This window comes from Monodelphis domestica, chromosome 8, assembly GCF_027887165.1.
Source record: "Monodelphis domestica isolate mMonDom1 chromosome 8, mMonDom1.pri, whole genome shotgun sequence".
In the NCBI taxonomy this organism is placed as follows: domain Eukaryota; kingdom Metazoa; phylum Chordata; class Mammalia; order Didelphimorphia; family Didelphidae; genus Monodelphis; species Monodelphis domestica.
In genome coordinates this window covers 57,351,634-57,374,798 of record NC_077234.1, presented here as the reverse complement: position 1 = coordinate 57,374,798, position 23,165 = coordinate 57,351,634, and the positions used below count along the sequence as shown (strand labels likewise).

Genomic DNA, 23,165 nt, shown 5'->3' with positions numbered 1-23,165 from the left:
CTCCAAGATGGAAGGAAAGGGTTTAAAAAAATAAATAATCAAATAAATGAATGAATGGATAAATAAATAAATAAACAAATAAATGAATGGATAGTGGTAGTCTCTCTGACAGAGAATGACGATTGTCTTTGTGCATTATCATCTATTGATGTACCCTCATGTGGCTTTGGAGTCCAAAGACTGAGGCACAAAGTTTGTGGCACACGGGGCCTGGGACGCCAGTGGTTACGGGAAGATAAATGAATGAATGAATGGATGGATAAATAAATAAATAAATGGCTCTTTGAGTCCAGATGGGGAGAGCTCATTCCCCAAAGCTGGTTGAAGCTGGACTGGAGCCCAAGGAGTTCCTGCAGTCCATGCATTCCAGGGTCACTCCTGCAGGCAGCCTGGTGGGAGACTTTGAAATCCCCAACAAGCCCCCAGATATGTTGACCTGAAAATACCCAGAACTACCCAAGTAATTCTAATAAGTTCTAATAAGGGCCTTTAATCAAGGCAGAAAGATTAAACTGGGAAGACAACTCACTCCTGGGACTTGCACCAAACTGCGGAATGCAGGATGCTTATATAGATTTTGGAGAAGGGGGGAGCCATCACTCATTTGGAACCCGCACTAGCCACCGACTAAACTGACTAGGAGAAGCCTAGAAACAGAAGCCAGAAGTTGGGGTACCCAGGCTTAGCCTAGATACAAAAGGAGAAAGAAAACAAAAAGTAAACTTCAGACTTGATTGCACTCGCCTCTCCTATCCAGGCTACTTGATGGGGAAAGGGTCCATGGGGTGGTTTTCTTGAAGGCAAGCTCCCATGGTACAAGGGTAAATTTGGGGTTCCTTGCCAAGTCACCCAGCTAGAAGTGTCTGAGTTCAGATTTGAACCCAGGACCTTCCATCTCTAGGCCTAGCTATCCACTGAGCCACTCAGCTGCCCACCTCTCCAAACTTAGTTGTGAAGAGAATGAAGAGGCAACAATGGAGAAGGAGCACATTTTAGGCTTGGGTTCAACCTGCTCAAAATGCATTCAAGATGGAAGAGGGAACAGAAACTTTGGGCAACGCCAGAGGACCATATAGTCCGGAACCTGGAGTGTGTGAAGGGAGGAGTATTAGGAAAAAAGGTGAAAGGAAAGGTAGGTTGGAGCGACAGTGAGGAAGGCTTTAAACGCCACCCAAAAGCATTCATGGCTTCTCCTGGAGCAATGGAGCGCTGGGAAGGTCTCTGACCCACAGGGTGAGCTCAGCTCTACCTTTGGAATACTCCATTGGGGGTTGTGTGAAGGATGAACTGGGGAGGGGAGAGCCTGGAGGCAGGGAGATGGACTAGGAGACTCTTACAGTAGTCCAGCTAAGAGCCAGCCCGGGGGCTTGTGAATGGAATATTCCCAAGATGTTCCTGCTTTGCTATGGGGAAGGAGAAGAGTGGGGACTTGAGAATGATGGGGAGGCTGTGAATGCGGGTGACCCTGCCAGCATCTCCCCAGAAGAGGGAGGTGGGAGGAGGGTGGCTGCCTTAGAGAAGAAGGCAGTCCGTTTGGTTTGAGAAATACTGCAGTGGAGACACTTAGGGAGAGACTCAGGGAACCTGGAGATGCAGCCCTAGCAGTGATGGAGCCACATCATAAGGAAAGGCAAAGGAGCCGATGTAGAGTAGAGAGGCCGTGATGGAGCTCATGCCAAGAGTCTGGGTAAGATGATGATCCAGGAAAGGAGACAGGGTGAGGCAGCTTCTTGCCAACTCAGGTAGAAGGAGCAGAAATCGGAACTCCTGGGTTTATCTGCCCCTGTGAGGTTGCCTCTGTTTCCCCAGGATGCTGGGAGGACAGATGAGGCAACACGTGAAAATATGGAGAACTTCTAGGAAGGTGGGGGTGCTACAGATCAAGTTTCAGTGATTGTCTGCCCTCTCATATTTGAATGGAGGCTCCTGGGACCCCTGAAGGTGTAAAAACGTTCTTCCTCCATTCACCAGACTCTAAGCAAGTCTCCTCTTGTCAAGATGCTGCCCACATTTAGGCACAGAAAATCCATTAGTTGCAAGTTTGAACCAGTGAGGTAATTACGATGGAGCTGACAGGGGTGACGGGCCAGTCAGGGATTGGGAGAGGGTGAATCCAAAATCTTGTTATTTTAAGTCAGAACACGATGACCGATTTATTACCCGAGACCAAATGAGATGATGGATGGAGAGGGCTCTGCAAACCTTAAAGCACCATGTAAACACTGTATTACTCTGGAGCCAACCTTGAAGTCTGGAAAGATCTGAGTTCAAGTCATGCCTCTGATCAGGACTGGCTGTGTGACCTTTGATAAGCCACTCCATTTCTCATTGCTCCAGGCAACTCTGCCAGACTGTTAAGTCTTAGAGATTTTGTATCACTGGAGGGGTTTCTGCCTTGGGAATTCCCTACTTGGGTAAAATTGCAGGTCTGGACCCCCTCAAAAAATGAGGAGACATCAAGTGTCTAGCAGCCTTGTTTTCATGGCTTATCTTTTCCTTCTGGACTAGAGGAAATTGTGTCTGAAACCTGTGAGAGGGTGACTGATTCCCCCCGACAAGTGGAAATAAGGACTGGATCTGCAATTTCATTGATCAAAGGGACTCCCCTGTGCCAGAGGTCCAGCTTCAGAGTCTCCCTGGTCTCCCTGGCTTTTGAGGCTGCCTCTCCATCAGCCATGCATTGTTGCCTCCTTTTTCTTGGCTTGAGGAGAGAGGAAGGGAAGGATGTAAGAAATGCCACAAGGACTTGGAGACATTAGGAATGAACTCGAACTGGCAGGGAGGGATCTCAGAAGTCATCTGGGTAAACTCATTCTAAAGGTGAAAAAATGGATCGTCAAGGAGATCCACAGACAAGTAAGTTTCCCGAGTAGGATCTGAACCCAGACCTCTGACTTTCCATTAGCTTTCTTTATGGGGCTGTTCCAGATTCCCTGCAAATAACAATCAGCATCACAGATGGCTTTCTCTAGGCAGTGCCCAGAGGGAAAAGGGTCTGACTGGGGACTGTCTTCTGAGTGCTTCTCCCCTTGCTTGTTCATGGTGGAAAGGATGCCGACAATCAGTGGGACAATGATGACACTTCTGCTTCCTGGAGGCCAGAGCCAGCCTTCAGGTATCCTCCTCCTCTCTACCTCTAGTATCCCAACTTCTCTTGTAAGACTAAGCCAGAATTCCCAGGGCAGCTCTGTGCCTGCTCCCTCTTTCCCCTGCTGCATCCAGAGAGCTGCTTTCTCCTTGAAAATCCACTGAGCCAATGAACAAATGACCGTATGTCAGTTGGAGACTCTACAGGAATGGGAATTACCAACTGGTGGCCGTCATGACTAAGCTGAGTTTGGGATACCCGTCTAGTGGGTCCATGTCCACACATCTGGGATCACAGATTTAGAATGGGAGAGTCCTTCATTGTCTTCTAGTCCAACTCCCTCCTTTTACCAGTAAAGAAACTGAGGAAGCTAGTGTTAATGTCCATCCTCGGAGGTCCTCCAGGGTTCTGCTCACATCCAGGAGTTCTCTCTATTATCAAATGTTTGCATTAGGGAGAGACCCATCTGATAGTCGTGTCTCAGCCCAAGTTTGCTCAACTGCCTAATATCCATGAAATTTTTTTGAACCCTTACCTTTGGACTTAGAGTCAATTCTGTATATTGGTTCCAAGGCAGAAGAGTGGTAAGGGCTAGGCAATGGGGGTTAAGTGACTTGCCCAGGGTCACACAGTTAGGAAGTGTCTGAAGCCCAACTTGAACCCAGGACCTCCCACCTCTAGGCCTGGCACTATCCACTGAGCCATGCTCCCGCCATCCATTTTTTAAAAAGATAAATCTAGTAGGTGATGTTTGAGCCGATAGCTCTGTTTTCAACCCGATTCTTTTAGTCCAATGTCTGTTGTACTCCAGCCCCAGTGAGCACGTCCTTCATGCTGGCTCTCTCAGAAGTAGTCATTGCAGGTATTATCCCAATTTTACTGGCAAGGAAACTGAGGCAGAGAGGCTACTTGCCCAGGTTCACACAGCCGATGAGTGTCTGGGGCCAGATTTTTAAGGGTTTCTTTACTTCAAGTTCAAGCTCTAGTCCCTCCTCCACCTAGCTGCCTAGTGGCTAATCAATGATTAATCAATAATAAGCCATTAATCAGGATTCTGTTTACATCTTTGATGTCAACTGTAACCACTGATCCAAATGGAAATCTTCTGCTTTCATATGGAAACGGAAATGACTTCTGGTCAGGAGATTCCTGTGCTTGTTAAGGAAAAGTTCTGATGACTCTTATGTTACACAAACATTTATATAGTATGGTATATGTGTGTATAAATATACATAAACCTCAGTCATATAACCTTCATAAAGCAAACATGCTTCGTTCTCTGCCACTTGGAAGAATGTCATTCGAATGGTGCTTCTGAGAATTTTAGAGACGTAAAGCATCTTTGGCACCATTTTCTCAGTAGAGCCTACGATAGGGACAGCTGGGCGGCACAGTGGGTAAAGTGCCAGGCGTGGAGTCAGGAAGAACTGGATTCAAATCTGGCCGCAGACACTTCCGAGCCGTGTGATCTTGAGCAAGTCACTTAGCCAATGCGTCTGGCTCTTGCCACTCTTCCGTCTTAGAACTGATACTAAGAAAGAAGATGAGGATTTTTTTTTTAAGCATATCATCTACCGTAAGAATGAAATTTCAGGAGGTCCACAGGGTATTGGAAAGGGGAAGGCTGGATTAGCCTCTACAGGAAATGAGACAGAGAGAGAGCTTCATTTATATGGATTGACTATTTGGCAACATAAGAAAGAAACAATGGATATGAAGAATTCGAGAAAAACAAGACTCCGATACTAAGTGGTGTATCCGGAAAACAACAGAGCCAAGAGAATGATGGCTGTAATAATGGAGATGAAAACCACTAAAAGGCTGTGGAACCCAAATCAGCACAATTCAACCAGCCCCTTTTAAGTGCTAGGAGGCGAAGGATGCAGACAAAAGCCTCCCTGCCGCGGACTCGGTGCCCCTTGGTTCTATTGGGGAAAAGGATTCAGGAAGGAAATAAGCATTTATTAAGTTCCTAATATGTGCCCTATATTATACCATATGTTTTACAAAGATTCCACTTGATTGTTATAACAAATATGGGAGGTAGGTACTATTTATCCCTATTTTACAGTTGAGGAAACTGAGGCAAAGAGGTTAAATGACTTGCCCAGGGTCACCCAGCTAGAAGGTGCCTGCAGTCAGGTCTGAACTTGAGTCTTTCTGATTCTGGACCCAACACTCTAACCACAGTACAACCTTGCTGAACTATGGTCTGTTCTCCAAAGAGCAAAATACTACTACTACTACTAAAGAATGGGAGGGGTGGTTCAAGTTTGTGATTGGCCAGCAGAAAGGCTGAACGCCCTCACCCCCAGCAAAGTCCATGCTCCCAAGAGCTCTAATCAATGGGTTCATCTTGGCAGAACTCTCTCCTCCAGGAGACACCCAGGGACATACTCCAGTAAAGGGAAAAGCTCACTGCCCAACAAGTTTATGGAGCGAATCAGAGAACTCATTTAACCATCCTTTTATGTTAAATACTTGTGTTTCCTGCAAATCAAGCCAAGATGCCTTCCAGTCCATTGTTCTTTTTCTTTTCCCCATTTCTGGGAGTGCCCTGGGAACCTGGGAAGGATCCAGAAGTTAGGCTCCTTTTTATTGCCTTCCTCAGCATCTTCTTCTCTCCCTTTTTACCTGCACTCCACAGAGCGTCCATGAGTCCTCCAATTCCCAAATTAACAGTTCTATGTGAAGGTCCAGAGCTCATTTCTCTGAAATGTGATTGTATCAAGTTCCTCTAGGCTCATGCTGGCCTTGATAGGTTTGTTACAAATCCCGGAAACAACCAGGAAAAGAAAAGGGCAAAAAGCCAACTAAAATAACAAAAGGCTGGAGTGACCTATGGCAGAGGCATCTTTGTGCTTGCCCATGTGGCCAGGATGGAATGGCAGCCCCAAGTGCCTTTTACAGCAGAGATCTGAATGTCTGCATGAATTCTGGCCATTTCCTATCTAACTGACCAAGTTCGAAATTACAAAGAAAATTAGAAAAGTTGGAATCAAGAGAAAATTCTCAACAAAGGGTTGTCCTGCTGCTCTCAGGTACATACAGTAACTGGCCAGGACCTGTTGAAACAGAGTTGAAGCTTGTTGGTGATTAGCTATTGTCTAATAAATGTAGGATGATCATCCGCTTGAAAAGTCTACTTGAGGTGGGCAAAACAGCATCCTCACATCCTCTCCTCCGATGCTAATTTACTTAACCAAGTTCTTTTCCAGAGCAATGCCAAAAGGAAAGGTCAAATTAGCTCACATTGGGGTTGAAAGAATCTGGGAAAAAATGTAGTTTCTCCCTATGTCTAATTGTATGTGATACAGCGTAGGGGAATGTTCCTGAGAACTTCCTCCTTACTTCAAAGTCAACTTTTTCAGTTGGATAAATTCTTTGTTGGAGGAAAGATGGTGGCCCCAGAGATGGAGGGGAAAGAGCACTTGAGGACTTCATATTCCTGCTGCAGAATGTCCTTGAAGCCAAGGGTGGGTTATTCCGATTTTGACTTTGCGTCCCCAGTGGCGAGGACATTGGTTGCTCAATGAATGTTTATTGCTTCATTAACCAGAATGTATCTATGCAATTTATTCTCTGAGTGATCTTGAGAATAACATGCTTTCCACTTGACCAATGTGAAGGAATTAGACTAGATCAGCAATTCTCAGGCTTTCCCTACTCCATCCCTAAGCATAGTATTATTCTTTGCCATGAAGAATGTAGACTTACTAAAGGAGAGCTGGGGGGCTCAGGGATGCTGACTACTAACTCTGGCTTCCTTTAAGCCCCCAAAAGAATCCCACCTTCTAGAAGAAGCCCTCCCCAACCCTTCCCAATTCCTCTGTCCTTCCGCAGTTAATGATTTCCCATTTATCCTGTCTAAAGCTTGTTTTGTATATAGTTATTTGTAAATTGTCTCCTCCCATTAGATTGTAAACTCCCAGTGCTTAGCACAGTGCCTGGCACAAAGTAGATGCTTCAAAAATGTTGATTCATTGATCAGATTGGTTGCAAATGCAATTGCAAATAATTCCAAACAATTCAATTCACAGATAAATCTTACCAGGAACTTTGTGCCTCGGGCCATCCTTTGACAACTTTTAGACCACAAGGTCTTTCCGTCTCTTCTGATTCTAAACCATGTTGGTTAATGGGTAACATCTTGCTTAACCAAATCATTGTTGGGGAAAAAAATTATTATTAGGTTTATTATGCCCTACATGTCAATGACACATCTCAGCCCCCACTGTAAGAGAGGAAAACCAAAACCCATACAAAGGCATTTCTCCTGGCTCGAGCCCTTTGGTCTTGGACAACTTCTGGGTGATTAGAATCTCTTCATTACCAGGTTCCATTCTCTCCTGTGAATCTTGGTTCAATAGGGATAATCAGGTACGTTGCCTAACCAATTTGGAGAGCTTAAAGAGAGGTGAACGTTGGCTTAGGTCTGTGAATATGAGGCCACTAATGGTGGATAAAAAACATGGACTGTGAAGAGTTTCTGGAACCTCGGTTGCAAAATCTTTCTAGAGAGCAAATGGGGGGTTTTCTCCTCAATAGGTTCTCAAACTCTTGGGGAGAAAAGGATCATGCACATGTCCCTGCACAGGGGAGCAGTTTTTACTCTGCTATTCTGGGAATTATTGGGTTATGTAGGTATGATAGGAAAGGAGTTACCTTCTAGCAATCTCAAATTAGTTTCCTTTCAAGGGCCATTCAAGCCCTTACAGAAAATCTTGCACTGGCTATGCAACTGTATGCACCCCTCTGGCAAAAGTGGGATGCCAGGGAAGTAAGAGATGCCCATTTTCTAGTATTCCCAAGTTCATTTCCTTTCTGAGGATAGTCCAAACACTGGGCATCATTAGGAGGCTAAAGGATTATAAACAGAACTAAGGGGGATGCTGGGATTCACGAGAGGATAAAAAAAATCACAGAAATCTTTTAGAAGCTACAATTCCTTTGCTTTCTGCATATTCTTGGGGATGGGTGTCAAGGTAAAGGTGGCCTGGATGGGATTCGAACTGTTCTATGGCTGGGGGAGCCGAGGACCCTTTTCTGAGTCCAGAGAAGCCTAAATGAATTTTCTATTTGAGCTGTATTCTAAGACTTCCTGGGAGGCTACTTTGGGTGGGAATAACCTAAGCCCCCCAGTCTGATTTTTCAGAGGTCTCCAAGGCTGAGCTTGGCTAAGGTAAATCTGGAACTGGGCTGGAGCCGAAGGTCCCATTTCTTTCCCGTCCTCATCAGAGCCATGTGCTTCTGGTGTTGGCATTTCCTCAGGCTCCACGCAGTCACGGTGGGCACCTCACAGGTAAAGGGTGCCGCACAGGCTCTTGACTCATACACTTAACAACATGCCAAGACGAACTTTCTCATGTCTGGGGGAGGAAGCATTTTGGATGGAGTTATGGGACTGCTCTAGGCTACAGGGAGAGACTTCAGAAACCACCAGCACTGCAGGGTGGGGGCAGCACTTTTTTTCCCTCCGACATGCTTTGTTTCTCCTGCCAAGTGAGTCCTAACTGTCTGGGTCTTTGCATGGACAGATTTGCTGGCCCATCCCAAATAGTGAGCCGAAAGCTGAAAGCCCTACATGTCACGGCCAACACAAGTCAGGGATGAATTTCTTTTAGAAGATGAGGGAGGGAGGGTGGCTCAGTGGATGGAGAGTCAGACCGAGATAGGAGGCCCTGGGTTCAAGTCTGGCCTCAGACCATTCCAGTTACCCTGGACAAGTTGCTTAGCCCCCATCGCTTAGCCCTTACCGCTCTTCTGCCTGACGCCCAATTCATAGACTTTACGATCCTTACTTCCATACTGCTTCTAAGATGGAAGGAAGGATTTCAAAATAAAATCCAGGAAAGCTCTGGGGCAGCATTATCGTCAATTAAAAAGCATTTGCTGCCCAAGGACAGCATTCACGCTATGTGTTCAGTCCCTACTGTGTGGAGAACCGGTGGATAAAGAGACCCCAACCTCTAAGGTAAGAAAACAGAAATCGTTACACTCGTGGAACAGGGCTGGGCCACGGGAGGCCATAACTGTCTGGTCTCTGGAGAGCCTCTTCGAATATCCGCTGAAGAGGGCTGGATGCGAATTTCCAGTCCACTGGGGCAGGGTGGGGGGTGGGGGTGGCGGGACGGGGACAGACAGCCTTCTGGCTGGTCGGGGAGCCAGAACCCAGTGTGTCCTTCCTACGGAGCGGAGCTAGATGAAAGAACGTCCTCTCCATGGCAGCCAAGAGGAAGGAGGAAGACATGGGAGGAGCTGCCAGCCAAGGAGCCGTGGCCGCATGGCGGTGGAGTCACCAGGCGCTGCTGCTCTGTTGACCGCGTGGTCACGCTTTCTTGATTTGAGGGGAATCGGTAGCAGGGATGGACCAGGTCGGTGGAGGACATTCTGGGCTTTGAATGGTGGGAAGAACCATCGGAACAAATCCAGGCCCCGAAGTGCCGTCAGCTGCAGTCACCCACGGAGCCAGAGAGGAGCGACCGGTCAGATCCAGCTCAGCCACCCTGACCCACCCCCAAGCCAGAGCCCTGCGCGGGCAGGTGAGGTGACTGCTGGCCCATCTGAGTCTACTCTCCCAGGATTCATGCGAACATTCCGGTAATTGTGTCCCTGCTAAGAGTTCTCGGTCAATCATCCCTTGTAAAAGCCAACCAGTGCGGAATACCGAGGAAAGATGAAAGAAGTCAAAAAGATCCTGCGGAGATATTGACTAGACTGATGTTGAATGACATGGGGGAGGGGAGGCCTCAGGAATAAGAGCATTAAAAAAGGCCCTCCTGACCTTTGGGGGTGACCCGAGCACCTTAGTGGGGAGAAGCCGGAGCTGCGCGCTCAAGGGTGGCCGGAGAGGACCCCCGGGCGTTCTCCCGGAGCTTGGGGGAAGGCGGGTCACTACCAGCCTCAGGGAGGAGGCGGCAGGGGGATCTGGGCTTTCAGGGTAGGGAGAAGTGTACCGGGGACGAGGGAGAAGGAAGGCATCCAGAGTAGAGCCTGCTTACGGTTCCTTAGGGACGGGGAGATCTCCACAGAGACCAGGAGGCCTTTTCAGACTGGCTCTTCAGAATGGACAAACTCTAGAGGACCACCTTGTGGGAGAAATAGCGCCGCCCGCGTCCCAGAGGGAGCAGGGGATGCAGTAAGCAGAGGAGCCGCGTGGATGATCACTTCATGGAGGGAAGGGGTGGGGTGAGGCTTGAGGCTGGGAGACCCACCAGGAGGCGATTGTAGCCTAGGAAAGGGAGTCTGAGGAGGATGGCTGAGAAGGGAAGGTATGGTAGGAAACTAGTACCTCAGAACAAAGTGCTGTATCGGTAATAACGTGAAGAACAATAACTAAATGATTCAAGAAACAATCCGGATCAACACAGTGACCGACTATGAGTTCAGAATCAATGGTCCAGATCCTCCCAGAGGTGGTGATCCAAACATGCAGAGTCAGATCTATTCAGTCCTAGCCAACGTGGAAATCAGCTTTCCTGGAACGTGCATATTTGTTATAAAGGCTTTATTTTTCTTTTTTACTTAATTTTGGGATAAATTAAAAAAGAAAATGGACAAGAAGTCTGGGCAAAAGGGTCATTGAAATGTGACAAAAAGAAATGAAAGACGCCAGAAGAGAACTGAAGGAAGCTCAGAAGGAATCAGAGGACAGCTTTGAAAGTAATGTTGGACTTAATACATGCTTAAGAGGAAAAGTAAGCTATCCCCAACAGACTCACTTCCAGGATAGTGCTCTTTTCCTGTTTACTACGTTTATCAAAATACTCAATTTTTTGGTGTGTAAGTTTAGAAAAATGCATTCAGGGGCAGCTGGGTAGCTCAGTGGATTGAGAGCCAGGCTTAGAGACAGGTGGTCTTGGGTTCAAATGTGATCTCAGATACTTCCTAGCCGTGTGACTCTGGGCAAGTCACTAAACCCCCATTATAACCCTTACTGCTTTTCTGCCTTGGAACTAATATATAGTACTGACTCTAAGATAGAAGGTAAGCATTTTTTAAAAGTACATATGCTTTTTTAGAAACAAGACACATGTTCTAAAGAAGTCAAACACACCTTTTCTCTGAGCTGAAACTTGGGCAAGATGACCTGTGCTTTGCTGCTGGTCACTGATGACAATTTGTGGTCTTTTAGTCTGGTAGAAATAACCAAGCTTAGCACCTTAGTAACAAGAATGATTAGTTAGAATAGCTTTCTAAGTATGCTATTCATCCCCAGAGAAAGAACTGTTGGAGTGGGAATGCAAATGAAAGCATGACATCACTTGTTTACTTGGATTTTGGTCTAATAAGATTATTTTCATTTAAAAAAATGAATAATATGGAAGTATGTTTTGTGTGAAAATACAGGCATAACTCAGATTAAATTGCTTGCCAGCACCAAGAGGGGAGAGGGAAGGAGGAGAGGGACAATTTGGATCCTATAACTGAAAAACTGACAGGGAAATTTGTTAGTTCATCTAATGGGCAAAAAATAAATGAATAAATAAACCTTAAAATAGCTTTCGGCTGGCAGGCTGGGGTGAGCTACGACCCAGTTACAATGTCATGCCTGCTTTCCTAGTGACATTTTACATCGATCCTGTTCAGGGATGGGGGACATTCTATCAGAACATCCTTCCTCTGGGGGGTGAGCACTTCAAATGTATTGTCTTGGGAGGAAGTCGAAATGTTGCAGGATAAGTGGACGGACATAGAATGGGACCATGGGTGAACCCAGCACCCTAAATGGATCCAGGTTTGGGTAAGTCACAGACCCTGCCTTTGGCCCAGAGAGGGATGAGAAGCTGTTTCAGTACAGCATAAGTGGAAGTGCTTTAGGAGACAACAAGGAGGTGGATGAAATCACTGTTCGGGCACATTCCACAATGGGAACAGCTCCTGCAACTCCGATAGAACCTTCTGCATACCAGGTGATGCAGACTGATGACAGATGCCACACTGTACTCAATAAGATTATTTTTATGAGACTGGATCATCCCGAGCCTTCACTCTCCAAGAATGAGTCTTTTGATAAAGGGGGCATATTTCACTAAGAGTTAGAATGAGAATCAAGAAGCCTTGATTTCTTTCTGGAAGAAAATGGGCAAAGAACAAGAGAATCATCCTCATTCGGGTAGAAGACTGTACAGAATTCAAACAGGAAAGGCAGAGAAAGTGGCAGCTAGAGCAGTCTAAGGAAGAGTGGAACAGGAATTGGCCTCAGAAAATGCCAAAGGCATGTGCGAAGGTTCGCACCAGGCTTGGGGAGGGAAAACGAGCCTCAACAAAGCTCCTGGCTAGACCTGAGGCATGGTCAGGGATGGCATCATTTTCATAAAAGCCCAGATTGTGGAGATTAGCTGTGATTGATTTGAAGATGATACAAGGTTGGAACATCTGGAGTTTATGCTTGTTTTACCTGGGTGGCTTCCCACCAGAAAGGTTCTCTATTTGTGGCTTAACAGCCCCCAAAGCTAGATCCTTCGTGTCAGCATTTGAAAAGGCAAGCTCCTTCCCGCAACTTTTATCCACCCAGAAACTGATGAACCCGTCACATTTCTTGTGATGTGAATAGTAGATTGTTTTCATTCGCTCCTACTCAGCATGGACTTATAGAACTAGAAGGCATTGAAGGATGGATAGGTTGGTGAATCTTATCAAGGAGACTTGGGTTCTAATCCAGCTTCTGGCATTTACTCGTTATGTGACCCGTGTCTCAGTTTAATCTGTAAAACTGGGGCAAAATACCTCCCATGTTTGTCAGAGCTGACACAAGGCTCATCATTAAAAGAGCTCTAAAAAATGTCAGCTATTCTCTTCCTTGTTATTTTCTAGCAGGTGTGAAAATTAAGCCCAGAAATGTCCTCACTAATACTTCAACGGCCTTTTAAAAAGTACAAAGTGAGAGTACTTGAGAAACATTTATGAGGAAATAAAATTTAAAACTATTCACAGAACCACATCCTCTCCTCAGCCTAGAGTTCTGGGTGTGTTACTAAACAGCGGAAGGGAAAGCCCGAGCGAAGGCAATGGCTTCATCGTTTCAAATCAGGGCGCACGTTATGTCAAAAGTAAGTGATCTGGGTGCAGGGCTTAGGAGGATAGACTCCGGCGTGCCTTTTCAGATCTGCTCACTACCAGATTAACCTTTGCTCAATTATTTGTTACAGCCTGGATGCAACGGTTACTCTGTTATAAAAACAGGTATCTCTTCATCTATTTGAAAGAAGAGTGTTGGAATGTGCTTCTTGGGGGACGCTAGGATTAACCGGAAGTGCTAAAGAGAAGGATCTGAACCTCACTTTCTCAAAAATAGGGTATTTCACTATGGAAAAAGAGGGCCGAACCCTATCCCAGAATGGGCATTTTCACTTGGAATTAAAGTTTGGGGAGGAAAAGACTTTCTTAACTGTGTGTGTGTGTGGGGGGGGGCGGGGCATAGATCCCTTTGGAAATCTAACGAAGCATAAGGCCCTTTCCCAGAGTCATATTTCTAAATGCATAAGGTTACAAAGTACTCCATTATATTGAAATTTAGTTATCAAAAAATAGTTTTAAAAAAGGTGAGACCCCAGTTAAGAACTCCTGCCCTTCACTAATACGAGGAGGGGACAATCCCCTCTAGATCTCTCGGAGGAGAAAGGTTTTATTTTGGAAAAGGTCCGTCATGCTCCTGATCTTGCTGTTTTGGGGTATGAGAAAATGAAGAGTCTCTCCCATTAAGAAACAAGAAGGTGTCATCATTACTTCCAATATTATTAACTTTAAAAAGATATCTAAAATGTACTATTTGTATCCCTTCTCAAATAATAACACAAACCCAAATTGCTTAAAATCATTTATTTTCCTACAGTACAGCTTTTCTTCCCTTCAGGTCATAGAACACTGTGATGTCGTCATTTCTTTATAAGCACAACTTTCAAACACTGTAGGTGCCATATTCCATTTTTGCACAAGTCAACAAATGCCTATCAAACGCCTACTTTGTGCAAGACACAGCCCTGCAGGACATAAGTTTGCTCTTCCCTTGCATCACTTTCAGAAAACCTGGGTTAGTTGCATGTACAGAAATAGCCTCTTCTATAAAATCTCCATAAAAAAATAAGGGCATTTATTTACAAAGTCACAGTTCGTATTTGTGCGACACCCCCACCGGCACCTCACCAGGAAAGTAGAGCTTGCTTGTAGTCCTCTGGCTCAGGCAGAGCGGCCAGGGGCGCTGCCCTCCGTGATTCCAGAGTGAATGTCCAAACCAAATGCAGGAGGAAGGCCCAGCCTTACCGTCTGCTGGCGGCCCCGAGCAGGCCTGCAGAAGCGTCCTGGGACACGGTCACTGGGCGTCTTGGGGGAGGCTTTTGGCAGGCAGATGCGGCCTGTGAACGGTGGAGATGAGCAACAAAGCGGCGCCTCTGGGGGGTGCCGGGAGCCCCCTGGCCAGGCACATCCAGGGCAGGTTCCCAGGGAGCTGGCGCGGACAAGGGGGCAGAAGGCGGTCCTGCTCCGGCTGCAGACATGCCACAAAACAAGGAGCCAAATCCTGAATGGCGTCAAAGGAATGGCCTGAAAGGGGCGTCCGCGGAAAGCGGGAGGCCGGCCAGCCGCAGAGCAGGAGGGGCAGCCGGGGCAGCTTTCACTTCTTCTTGGGCCAGGCCAGGCACTGAGGGGATGAAGCTGCCTTAGGCCCGCCCGGCAGGGGCAGAGTTTGTGATGGCTGACCGTGCCTGTTGGGGGGCACGAGGCGCGGGTGGGAAGTCCTCGCCCGGCCCCCGTTTGGGGAGAACAGAGCTGCTCCCATCGCCGGGCTCCCCGGGAGAGCTCTACGCACCCAAGGCTCATGCCCGCCTGTCTCCTCTCAAGCAGGCCGAGAACCAAGGGACGCATTAGGAAGGCGAAGGTGTGATTTCCTTTCAGCTAAAACCAGGCAGAACTATCTGGCCTCCCCGCGTTGTGCCACCCTTGGGGTCACGACAGCCCCGATCCCTAAACGGCAGCGCCCCCCAGGAGACCGTCCAGCCTGTCCAGCCCCCTGACCAAGCCCGCTCCCAGGCACCTCAGGCCAAACAGTACAAATGTCACTCCCCAAAGCTCCGTCCGGAGGAAAGAGAACCACCGAGAGGTTCCGGGAGAACTCCTACACTAGGGGGCGCTGCTGCGGCCAGGGGATGGCTGGCCTGACCATCGCAGAGGACGTCCCACCGAACGCCAGGAGCCCGCCATGGCCACAGCTCTCTCCAGGCACAGCAGGAAGAAGCGCTCCTGAAGAGGCATCCACGGGACTTGGGAACCCCAATCACATCTGAAGTTCAAAGAAGATTCTGTGGGTTCCGGTCCTGGTTCTGGGGGCCGGCCGCCTCCAGAACTGCCCCGGCACCCTGCCAGGGTCTCGGGCACGCGCTGCGTGGTGAGGCTGCCTGGCTAAAGGAGGCCATTCAAACAGTCCTGAAGGAGCGAGACAGATGCCCGATGTATCCGGATCCTTTCTGGGCTGCCAAAGGCGGCGCTTGGAGAGAGAGGCCCGAGTGCGAGTGGCCGAGCCGGGGCTCAGGACACGGGCAGGGACAGCGGCCCAGGTGCAGGTCATTCCTTTCCCTAACAGGCTAAGGAAAGCTCTCGTGATGACAAAAGAGAAGGAATAGAAGGTGGCAGGGCGTCTGCCGAGGACACTCGGCCTGGCTCCGGGTGCTCGGCCAGCACCGAGGCCACGGCCGGCCCCGCCGTCTTCCATGGCCGCCCTGGAGGCCCACCCACCCGAGAAGACGAGGTCGGGCCCGAAGGCTTCCTCAAGCCAAAGCCGCCTGAGATCACCAGGACCCAAATGTGTCCGGCCTCTCTGGGGGGTGGGAGCCGGGGGGGGGGGGGCTACTCTGCGCTCCTTCTAGAGGGCACCCTGCCCCCCAACCGAGGGAAGCCGGCTCTCCGACCAAAGCAGGGCAGCCCTTCTGGAGGACGAAGCCTGGGTACTGAAAGGGAGCCAGAGAAATATGCTCTAGTTACCATCTTCCTTTTCTCCCCCAATCAAGTATTTTATGGGGAGTTCGGTAAGAACATCGTTCTCCCACATACCCCCAGCTAGCCTCTTCCCAGCCTGGCAACATGATCTCAGAGACATAAAGATCCAGGAGACCCACAGCCAACCTCTGGCGCTGCCACTGGAAAGTGGTGTGATCTTGGGCAAATCCCTTAAGCTCTGCCTCAGTTTCCACATCAGTAACACAAGAGGCTTGGTCTTGGCCACTCAAGTCCCTTCCGGCTCTAGTCGATGGTTTATGACCCTGGTTAGGACGCCCTTCTCTTCTGGCCGTGTGTGCTTTAAATCAGGGGGAAGGACCAGGTGCTTTCTCAGGTCCCTGCCAGCTCGAAAGGATTTCAAAAAGGCTCTCTTGTTGGTTGCCAGGGTGTGCTAGACCTCAAAGCTACAAGTTCCACATGGTATTAAAAGGTGGGTGAAAGAATTATTGCTTCCAGAAACACAGGGAGGCTTGATAGTCAACCAAGTGCTTTATTTTTAAGAGCCTCAATAAACGTGCAATCGGTTGAGAAGATGTGGCTTTTGGCACTGTTGGGGCAAACTGTGAACATGAGCTGCTCTTAGTCTCTTTGATGGAAATGAAAGCAATTTTGTTCAAGCCAGGCTGCCCCATTTTGGAGGCAGAGAAGGAAAGGATGAGGCGGCGGGTTCCTCAGATAAGGGGGAACATGAATTAATTCTGAAAATGGACAACTGTTAAGTCATTTTTAGGTTCTGATTGCACTGTACTCTTCCCCCAGACCTTTCTTTAGGGGTGAAGGGGCTGGGAGGGTCTGTTTTCATGCAGTCTAAATAGCTGGATGCTGTTTGCAAGCAGCAGCTTTTTGTCCCTAGTTCTCCTGTGGCCTGCTCTCCCCCCACCCCCAGCCAAATGGTTAGTCCCAGAAGCATGCAGTACAGATCCACCAGGTACTGGGTGCAGGGCCTGATGCAGCCTGCTAGCATTATGGCCACGTCCAGTTAGACCTGCCTGGGAGGTCTCTTCCCAAATTCATGCTGAGATCAATTCTCTATTCAAGACAATAAAACTAACAGATCATCATCTTCTCTCTTCCTGACCCCCTAAACTAGCTAAAGCTTATAGTGATTATGTAAACTTGGCAGAATATAGTCTTACGTGAACCTAGGCTGATGCTCTAGGCCCTTGTTCGTGAGATTTCTAAGACTTGATAAAGACTTTAGGCCATTCTAGGTGCTCCCAGCACTACAAAACATCCTTCTTAAGATTACTATGAAGTATCCAATTCTTATCTAATGAGTTCAACACCTACAATGGGCTAAAAGAAACAAGAACTTATAAGTTTTAAGTCCCCAAAGAAAACACTCAATGATTCATTCCTTTGCTTCCCCATAAAATTAACATTTTAAAAATGACTTTTCCCTTCATTATTTGTGCCTTTCAAAAACAGTTACTACTACATTTATAGCCCTCAAATTAATCTTGATGTTATCATTTTATATTTTTTTATTTTAAACAGGGGAGGGTTTTACTTAATTTTTAATATTTTGGATAGCCACATGGTACATATACCACAATGCCTTGGTATTTCTCCATCTTAAAACAGTTTCACTTTATGTGTATTAAATATCAGGATGAGGATTTTGTGGGTACAATAAGTAGTTGATATCTGAGTTCTTCAAACTGCCAAAATACTAGTGAATTTAGCTTTTCTGATGACAACACATTTAGAAACATATGTAGAGGTTAACGGTGATTTTAAATGGTTTACATTTTACTGCTTTCCTGGATTTCAGATTAGATTTGAATGGAGAGTAGAAAGAAGGGAGAGCAGCTACAGGATTCCTAGGAACAAAGGTAGAAATTTGCCTTGATTTTGAGCCTTTTCCCAGCTTTAAAAAATGAGCAACCTTTAACAATTTTGATTACAGATTCCCTCCTCCATGCCCTCCTTTTAAACAGAAGAATTCAATGATGTAATATTCCTAATAGCATCTTTGGCTATGTAACACCCTACCTAAAAATCCAATTATCTGGAAGTTCTTAACATCCTATATAGTTTCCATGAAACCAAAATATGGGCCAGTTCCCAAGAGATGCAATTTATAACGAAATGCAGTAAGTAGCAAAAGTGCAGTAGGGCTCACCAATTAGTATTTTGAGACATTTTCTTTTAAGATAAAATTGAAAGCAACTTGCTTCAGTTCCACAGATGGGACACGCATAGACACGACAATATTGTCAAATGAAATGTAAGCAAGCATTTCAAAACTTGGGTTGGTTGTTTTTCTATTGTTCTTGCTTTAAATGAAAAAAAAAATTGCCTGAACTGCAGTGGTTAATAGTTGGAATAAAGCTATTTCTATAGTTTTCTTCCCTGTAAAATTCCAACATTGTAGGCACTGGCAAAAAGGCAGTGCTGGCAAATATATACATGGAAATGCTCTTTGAAATTCTTTCATCTTCCATAAATAGGCCTAATAGGTCCTTACTCACCTGACAAAACCTACACTGCTTTGTTAGCATCGGTTAGCCATTCTAATTCCAGTTTTTTAACATGATAAACGACATCTGAAGTGTCACTCAAATAGAAGCTGGTCTTCCTACCTCCTTGACAAGTGTCTAACGCAGCAGGCCGGTGACTCACATCATCACATGGATTTTCCGCTATTTCAAGAAATGCCAGCACTTGAAACTACTTTAAGACTTTGATTTCTAGAGTCAAATGAACAAACATTCTAGGTACCTTATTCAAAAAAACATAGCAAAACTGTAAATATGCATCTCAGCATTTAAAAACAGCACAGCCAAAAGAGATAAGCATGATAAGTATTTTAGCTAAGGAACATTCCTTGTCGCACTGTCGATTCTGAGCAGGATGCTATGGATGTGGGAGGAGACAGTAGTCCCACATCTTACCAAGTAGCTGAAACTCATCCACTCTGCCAAGTCTTCAGGGATTTCTTTACCTCAGTCAGAGGAGAATACACTTTGTTTGCGCTGTGTCCTAGTGCTTTTGCAGGGTCAGAGTCTTCTTTTGCACTAGGTTAACTTTCATCCTAACTTTGATGTCACTTAGTTGAGTTGTTTCATTTATTGTCACCGAATACACAGGGCAAACAAAGGCAAGAGCTGAAGCAATCACATCAAGAATAAGAGCTCACACTAAAAACACACACGAGCAGCATTTTGTAAAATTTAGCTTTTCTACTGTCTTTATTCTGGGGATGAAGGGTCCTCATCATCTTCATCTTCATCCTCGTCGTTGAAAGAGCAGGGGGTCTCACCACGGGACTCTGAATAGTGGGATGTGGCACTGCTGGACTGCTGACTGCTTGGGGCAAGGAAATGCCCAGTTGCTAAGGCCACTTCAGCATCCAAACAAAACCCTTGGTTTACACTATTAAATAATTAAAAGAATACACATATTCATTAATTCCCAGGTAGAATATTTAAGTTTTGATAAATTTACAAAAGAATAAATGTAAATTTAACCCAAGCAAGACCCTCAGATCCATCTTTTTAGTGAGCTTCTTAATGTAAATTTTTCTAAAGTTGTAATAGAGACCTGTTTCTCTACACAGAAGATGGCCGCCTATTCTGTGCATACTTTAGAGCTTACACATGAATATTTTGGAAGCTTACCTTGCTTGCGATAAAGTGGTACCACCAGTCATATCTAAATTTGGAACAGTTTGGGTTGAATTCAGAAGTAGCCCCTGATTCAACCATGAAGGTCCTGTAGACATATCTAAAAAAACCCACAAAGACAGAAAGTACATATGATGCAAATTTCATGGATAATACTGTTACAGTTCTAAAAATGGCTAGAAAAGTAAGTTGTAAACCTCGTCTTAACTGCAGCTAAGAGGTTTTCTTAAATCTACCTGTCATTTCTCTGAGAAAGTCTTCTAATTTTTTTTAGCACTTACAAAAGTCTATAGGAGGTGATTAAATTGGGGGGGCAGGTTGTAGATCTCTGCCATTCACTCACTTCTTTCATAGTGGAAAAAAATAGGTAGTAGTTCGGATAGGGGACATAAAGAAACAAATTAAAATTCTAAATGTAAGAAAAGTGAAGATTTTAAAAGTCTCTTTGTAGTCAAACTTAAGACTCCTACTGAATAAATATCAGCCAGTTCTATGACTACTGATGCATTAGTAAGAAATAGCTTATTCTCAGAGAAAGCAAGTTGAATCACTGATTCAAGCTTCCATACAGTCAAGCTTCCATATTGGTTCCATTCTTTTTTCCTCCCCCAAAGAAAGACCTGAATGAACAATGGTGCCAATAGCCAGAGCAGGTGAAGAGAAAAAGCAAATGATAAAAGCTTTAAAAGGTTTGAAGTAACAAAAGAAAACCAAATACTCAAGCAAACAAATACTAGAGAGGCAGGGTAGGTCAGGGAGTAGTAAAGAAGACCTAAGTCTCAACTTCTCCTTAGGAAATGTAGAGGTGATGGCCTGGGCAACTTTTTAAGACAATACATTGGACAGCCTTCCATCATGTTGGAAATAATTCCTCATATCAATAAAATCACAGTTCCAGACTAAAAAGAAAAAAATATTTAGATAAAGGGATTAAGAGACATGGAATTGATAGGACTAGAAATTAATTTCTTCCTCCCTTCTTTTTAATACTATACATTTTATAAAAATATTCAATAAAGTCTTGAAATATTTCTTATGTTCTTTCTAAGTGCTTGGAACTGGGTAACCCGAAGACAAAAATTAAATGGTTCCAACACTCAAGACACAACCTACTGAAGTAAGATGATAGCAAATACAATATAATTTGAGAAAGGAAGTATTCCTGATCAAACTCAAATACCATTAAAATCTTCATAACTATAAATATGTAATGTTTTTATGAGAATAATTAGAAAATCATGGATTGATAAAGTTATAAGAGACCTTGAAGATAATCTAGTTCTGCTTCCCTCATTTTGGCAAGGTAGATATGAGGGTACAATTGGGTTGAGTATTTTATGTAAGTCTATACAAGTGGTCAGTGAGAAAAGGATGTAAGCTGGGGAATGAAAGAGTGTTTTTATATAATGGATATAAATACAAATGGTATTAAGTGGGAAAACAACCTTCCCTTGAGGGTTCCACAAAAATGGTAAAAAAAAATCATCCTCAAATGATGGAAAGAAGGACTTTTGCAGTCACTGTTTGAGACCATTTTCTATAGCAATTCAAGTGCTCAAGCTACTCCAACACTCATGGAGTAGCTAGTTGACACACAAGAATTTAACTGGCAAACGCCAGTTAATGAATTTGTGTAACATCAAGTTTTAGTTACACTTGCAAAGAAACTTCCTCAATAAATTTTTGTATGATAGCCCTTGATATCCATCTTGGAAACACTCTTACTTGTGACATTAAATGCCATCTATATTTATCAACAAAAAAAAGCTGTAAATAAGTTTCTTTTTGTTACTGAACATGAGCATTCCTGAAAACAACTGACTTTCGCTTGAATGGGAATTGTGGTACTGTTCTCAGTTGTTTTGTGCTTTGGGCATGGACTACAATTTTCTTCTGTAATAAATGATGATAGATATCATTTAATAAATCTGCAAAGTCAAGCTTTAGGCAAGAACGGTTAAACTTTTCAAATTAAAAAGCAGAACTCTAGTACAAAGATGGATGCACATTGGCAGATTCTAGAATTTTTAAGCTATCCTCAAATCAATATGGATAATTACACTAATGTGAATAATTAATGATTACTCAAAGGTATTATAGAGGTCCTTTGGGCTTAGTAGATGCCTTTCTACAGAATACTGCATTTAAAAAGTGGGCAATTAAAAAAAGTGGATAGTTTGCTGGGGACTTTAAAGCTATTTTGCTTTCAATAATGTTTGCTACAATGGCATTTATAATGATGGGTTGGTTTGAGGAATAGTTTGAATTTAAGAAGTGGTAAATAGTTCTTTCTGTATCTGGTTTACATTTTAAAAATAAACAATAATGTCCAAACCAGCTTTTCTGAAGCGAATACAAGAAAGTGAAATGATACAAAAGGCACTTTAAGGAAGGCTGACCACCTAGACAGTTGACTACAATAAAGCTTGTGTTTAAGCATTCTATCAGGATGCCAGAAAAAGATATCAAAGGTGCCATTACCAAAAATCTTGATAATGAAAAGCTTTGTAGCAAAACAGGAAGAATCTTGGCTATGAAATCAAGAGCTGTGTGTTCAAATCTAAACCACTGTATGTCTTGAGAAATTCAATTTCTAAAAAAAGTCACCCTATTTCTTGAGTCCAATTCCTCTTCAATAAACTGGTGATAACACTCCTACTAACCTCATAGGGCTGTGAGCCAAGAATTTTGAAAACACTATAGAAATGTAGACTATTGATGAGAAACTTTTCATTTCTAATTACTTGCTCTCCTTGCTGTGCCTTTCTAAAATAGGAATACATCAACACGTACAGCAAAGTGTTTGGAGCTCACTTCCTCAACAGCATCCCTTTCCATTATATAAAGAGGGCCCTTCAGTTTGGGACTGCTCCTTGGAAGTCTCTTCTAGACACTCTCTTGACTAGAGGAATGGAAGTGAGGAAGATGAAATCAAGAGAAAGGAAGTATGAATTGTAGGTGAGGTTACGCAGAAATCTGGGTATAGAAAGGTTTTTCGACAAATGTAGAAAAGACCATTCTAGGGCAGAATGGTGGTTCAGTGGATAAAGAGTGAAGCCTGGAAATGGGAGGTCCTGGGTTCAAATTTGGCATTGGACACTTCCTAGTTGTGTGACTCTAGGCAAGTCATTTATAACCCCAAATCCCTAGCTCTAACCAGTCAGAAGGTAAGGTTTTTTTCCCCCCCAAAAAGAAAAATCAATCTCTGATGTAAGGTAAAACATGGATCAAAAGTTGATTCTAAAAATTTTATCTGCCAAAAATTCTCTGGTTCTGTCTGTCTGAGTCTGACTTCAATCACCGTACAAATGTCAAAGAGATCTATAGACTATTTCTGTGTATATAATTAGTATTTATTTCTATGTACTGTTCCTGTTTTACCAAGTGGGTGTTTCTTCCATGTAGGACAGGTAAACAAGATGACTACACTAATTTTAACCTCATTTTCCCATAAAATA

General features: G+C 44.7%; 1 protein-coding gene across 17 annotated transcripts in view; it reads right to left on the bottom strand.

The window, feature by feature from the left end:
• Nucleotides 1-13,894: 13,894 nt before the first annotated feature.
• TFDP2 (transcription factor Dp-2) overlaps nucleotides 13,895-23,165 on the bottom strand; it is a 182,297-nt gene continuing 173,026 nt past the window's right edge. For all 17 annotated transcript variants that reach the window (XM_056807240.1, XM_007502108.3, XM_056807242.1 and 14 more), the window contains 2 exons: nucleotides 19,702-19,807; nucleotides 13,895-19,456 (listed from right to left, as the gene is read on the bottom strand). In XM_056807240.1, the coding sequence (XP_056663218.1) occupies nucleotides 19,273-19,456; nucleotides 19,702-19,807 (290 nt within the window). In that variant the 3' untranslated portion in view covers nucleotides 13,895-19,272. The remainder of the gene's footprint in view (nucleotides 19,457-19,701; nucleotides 19,808-23,165) is intronic.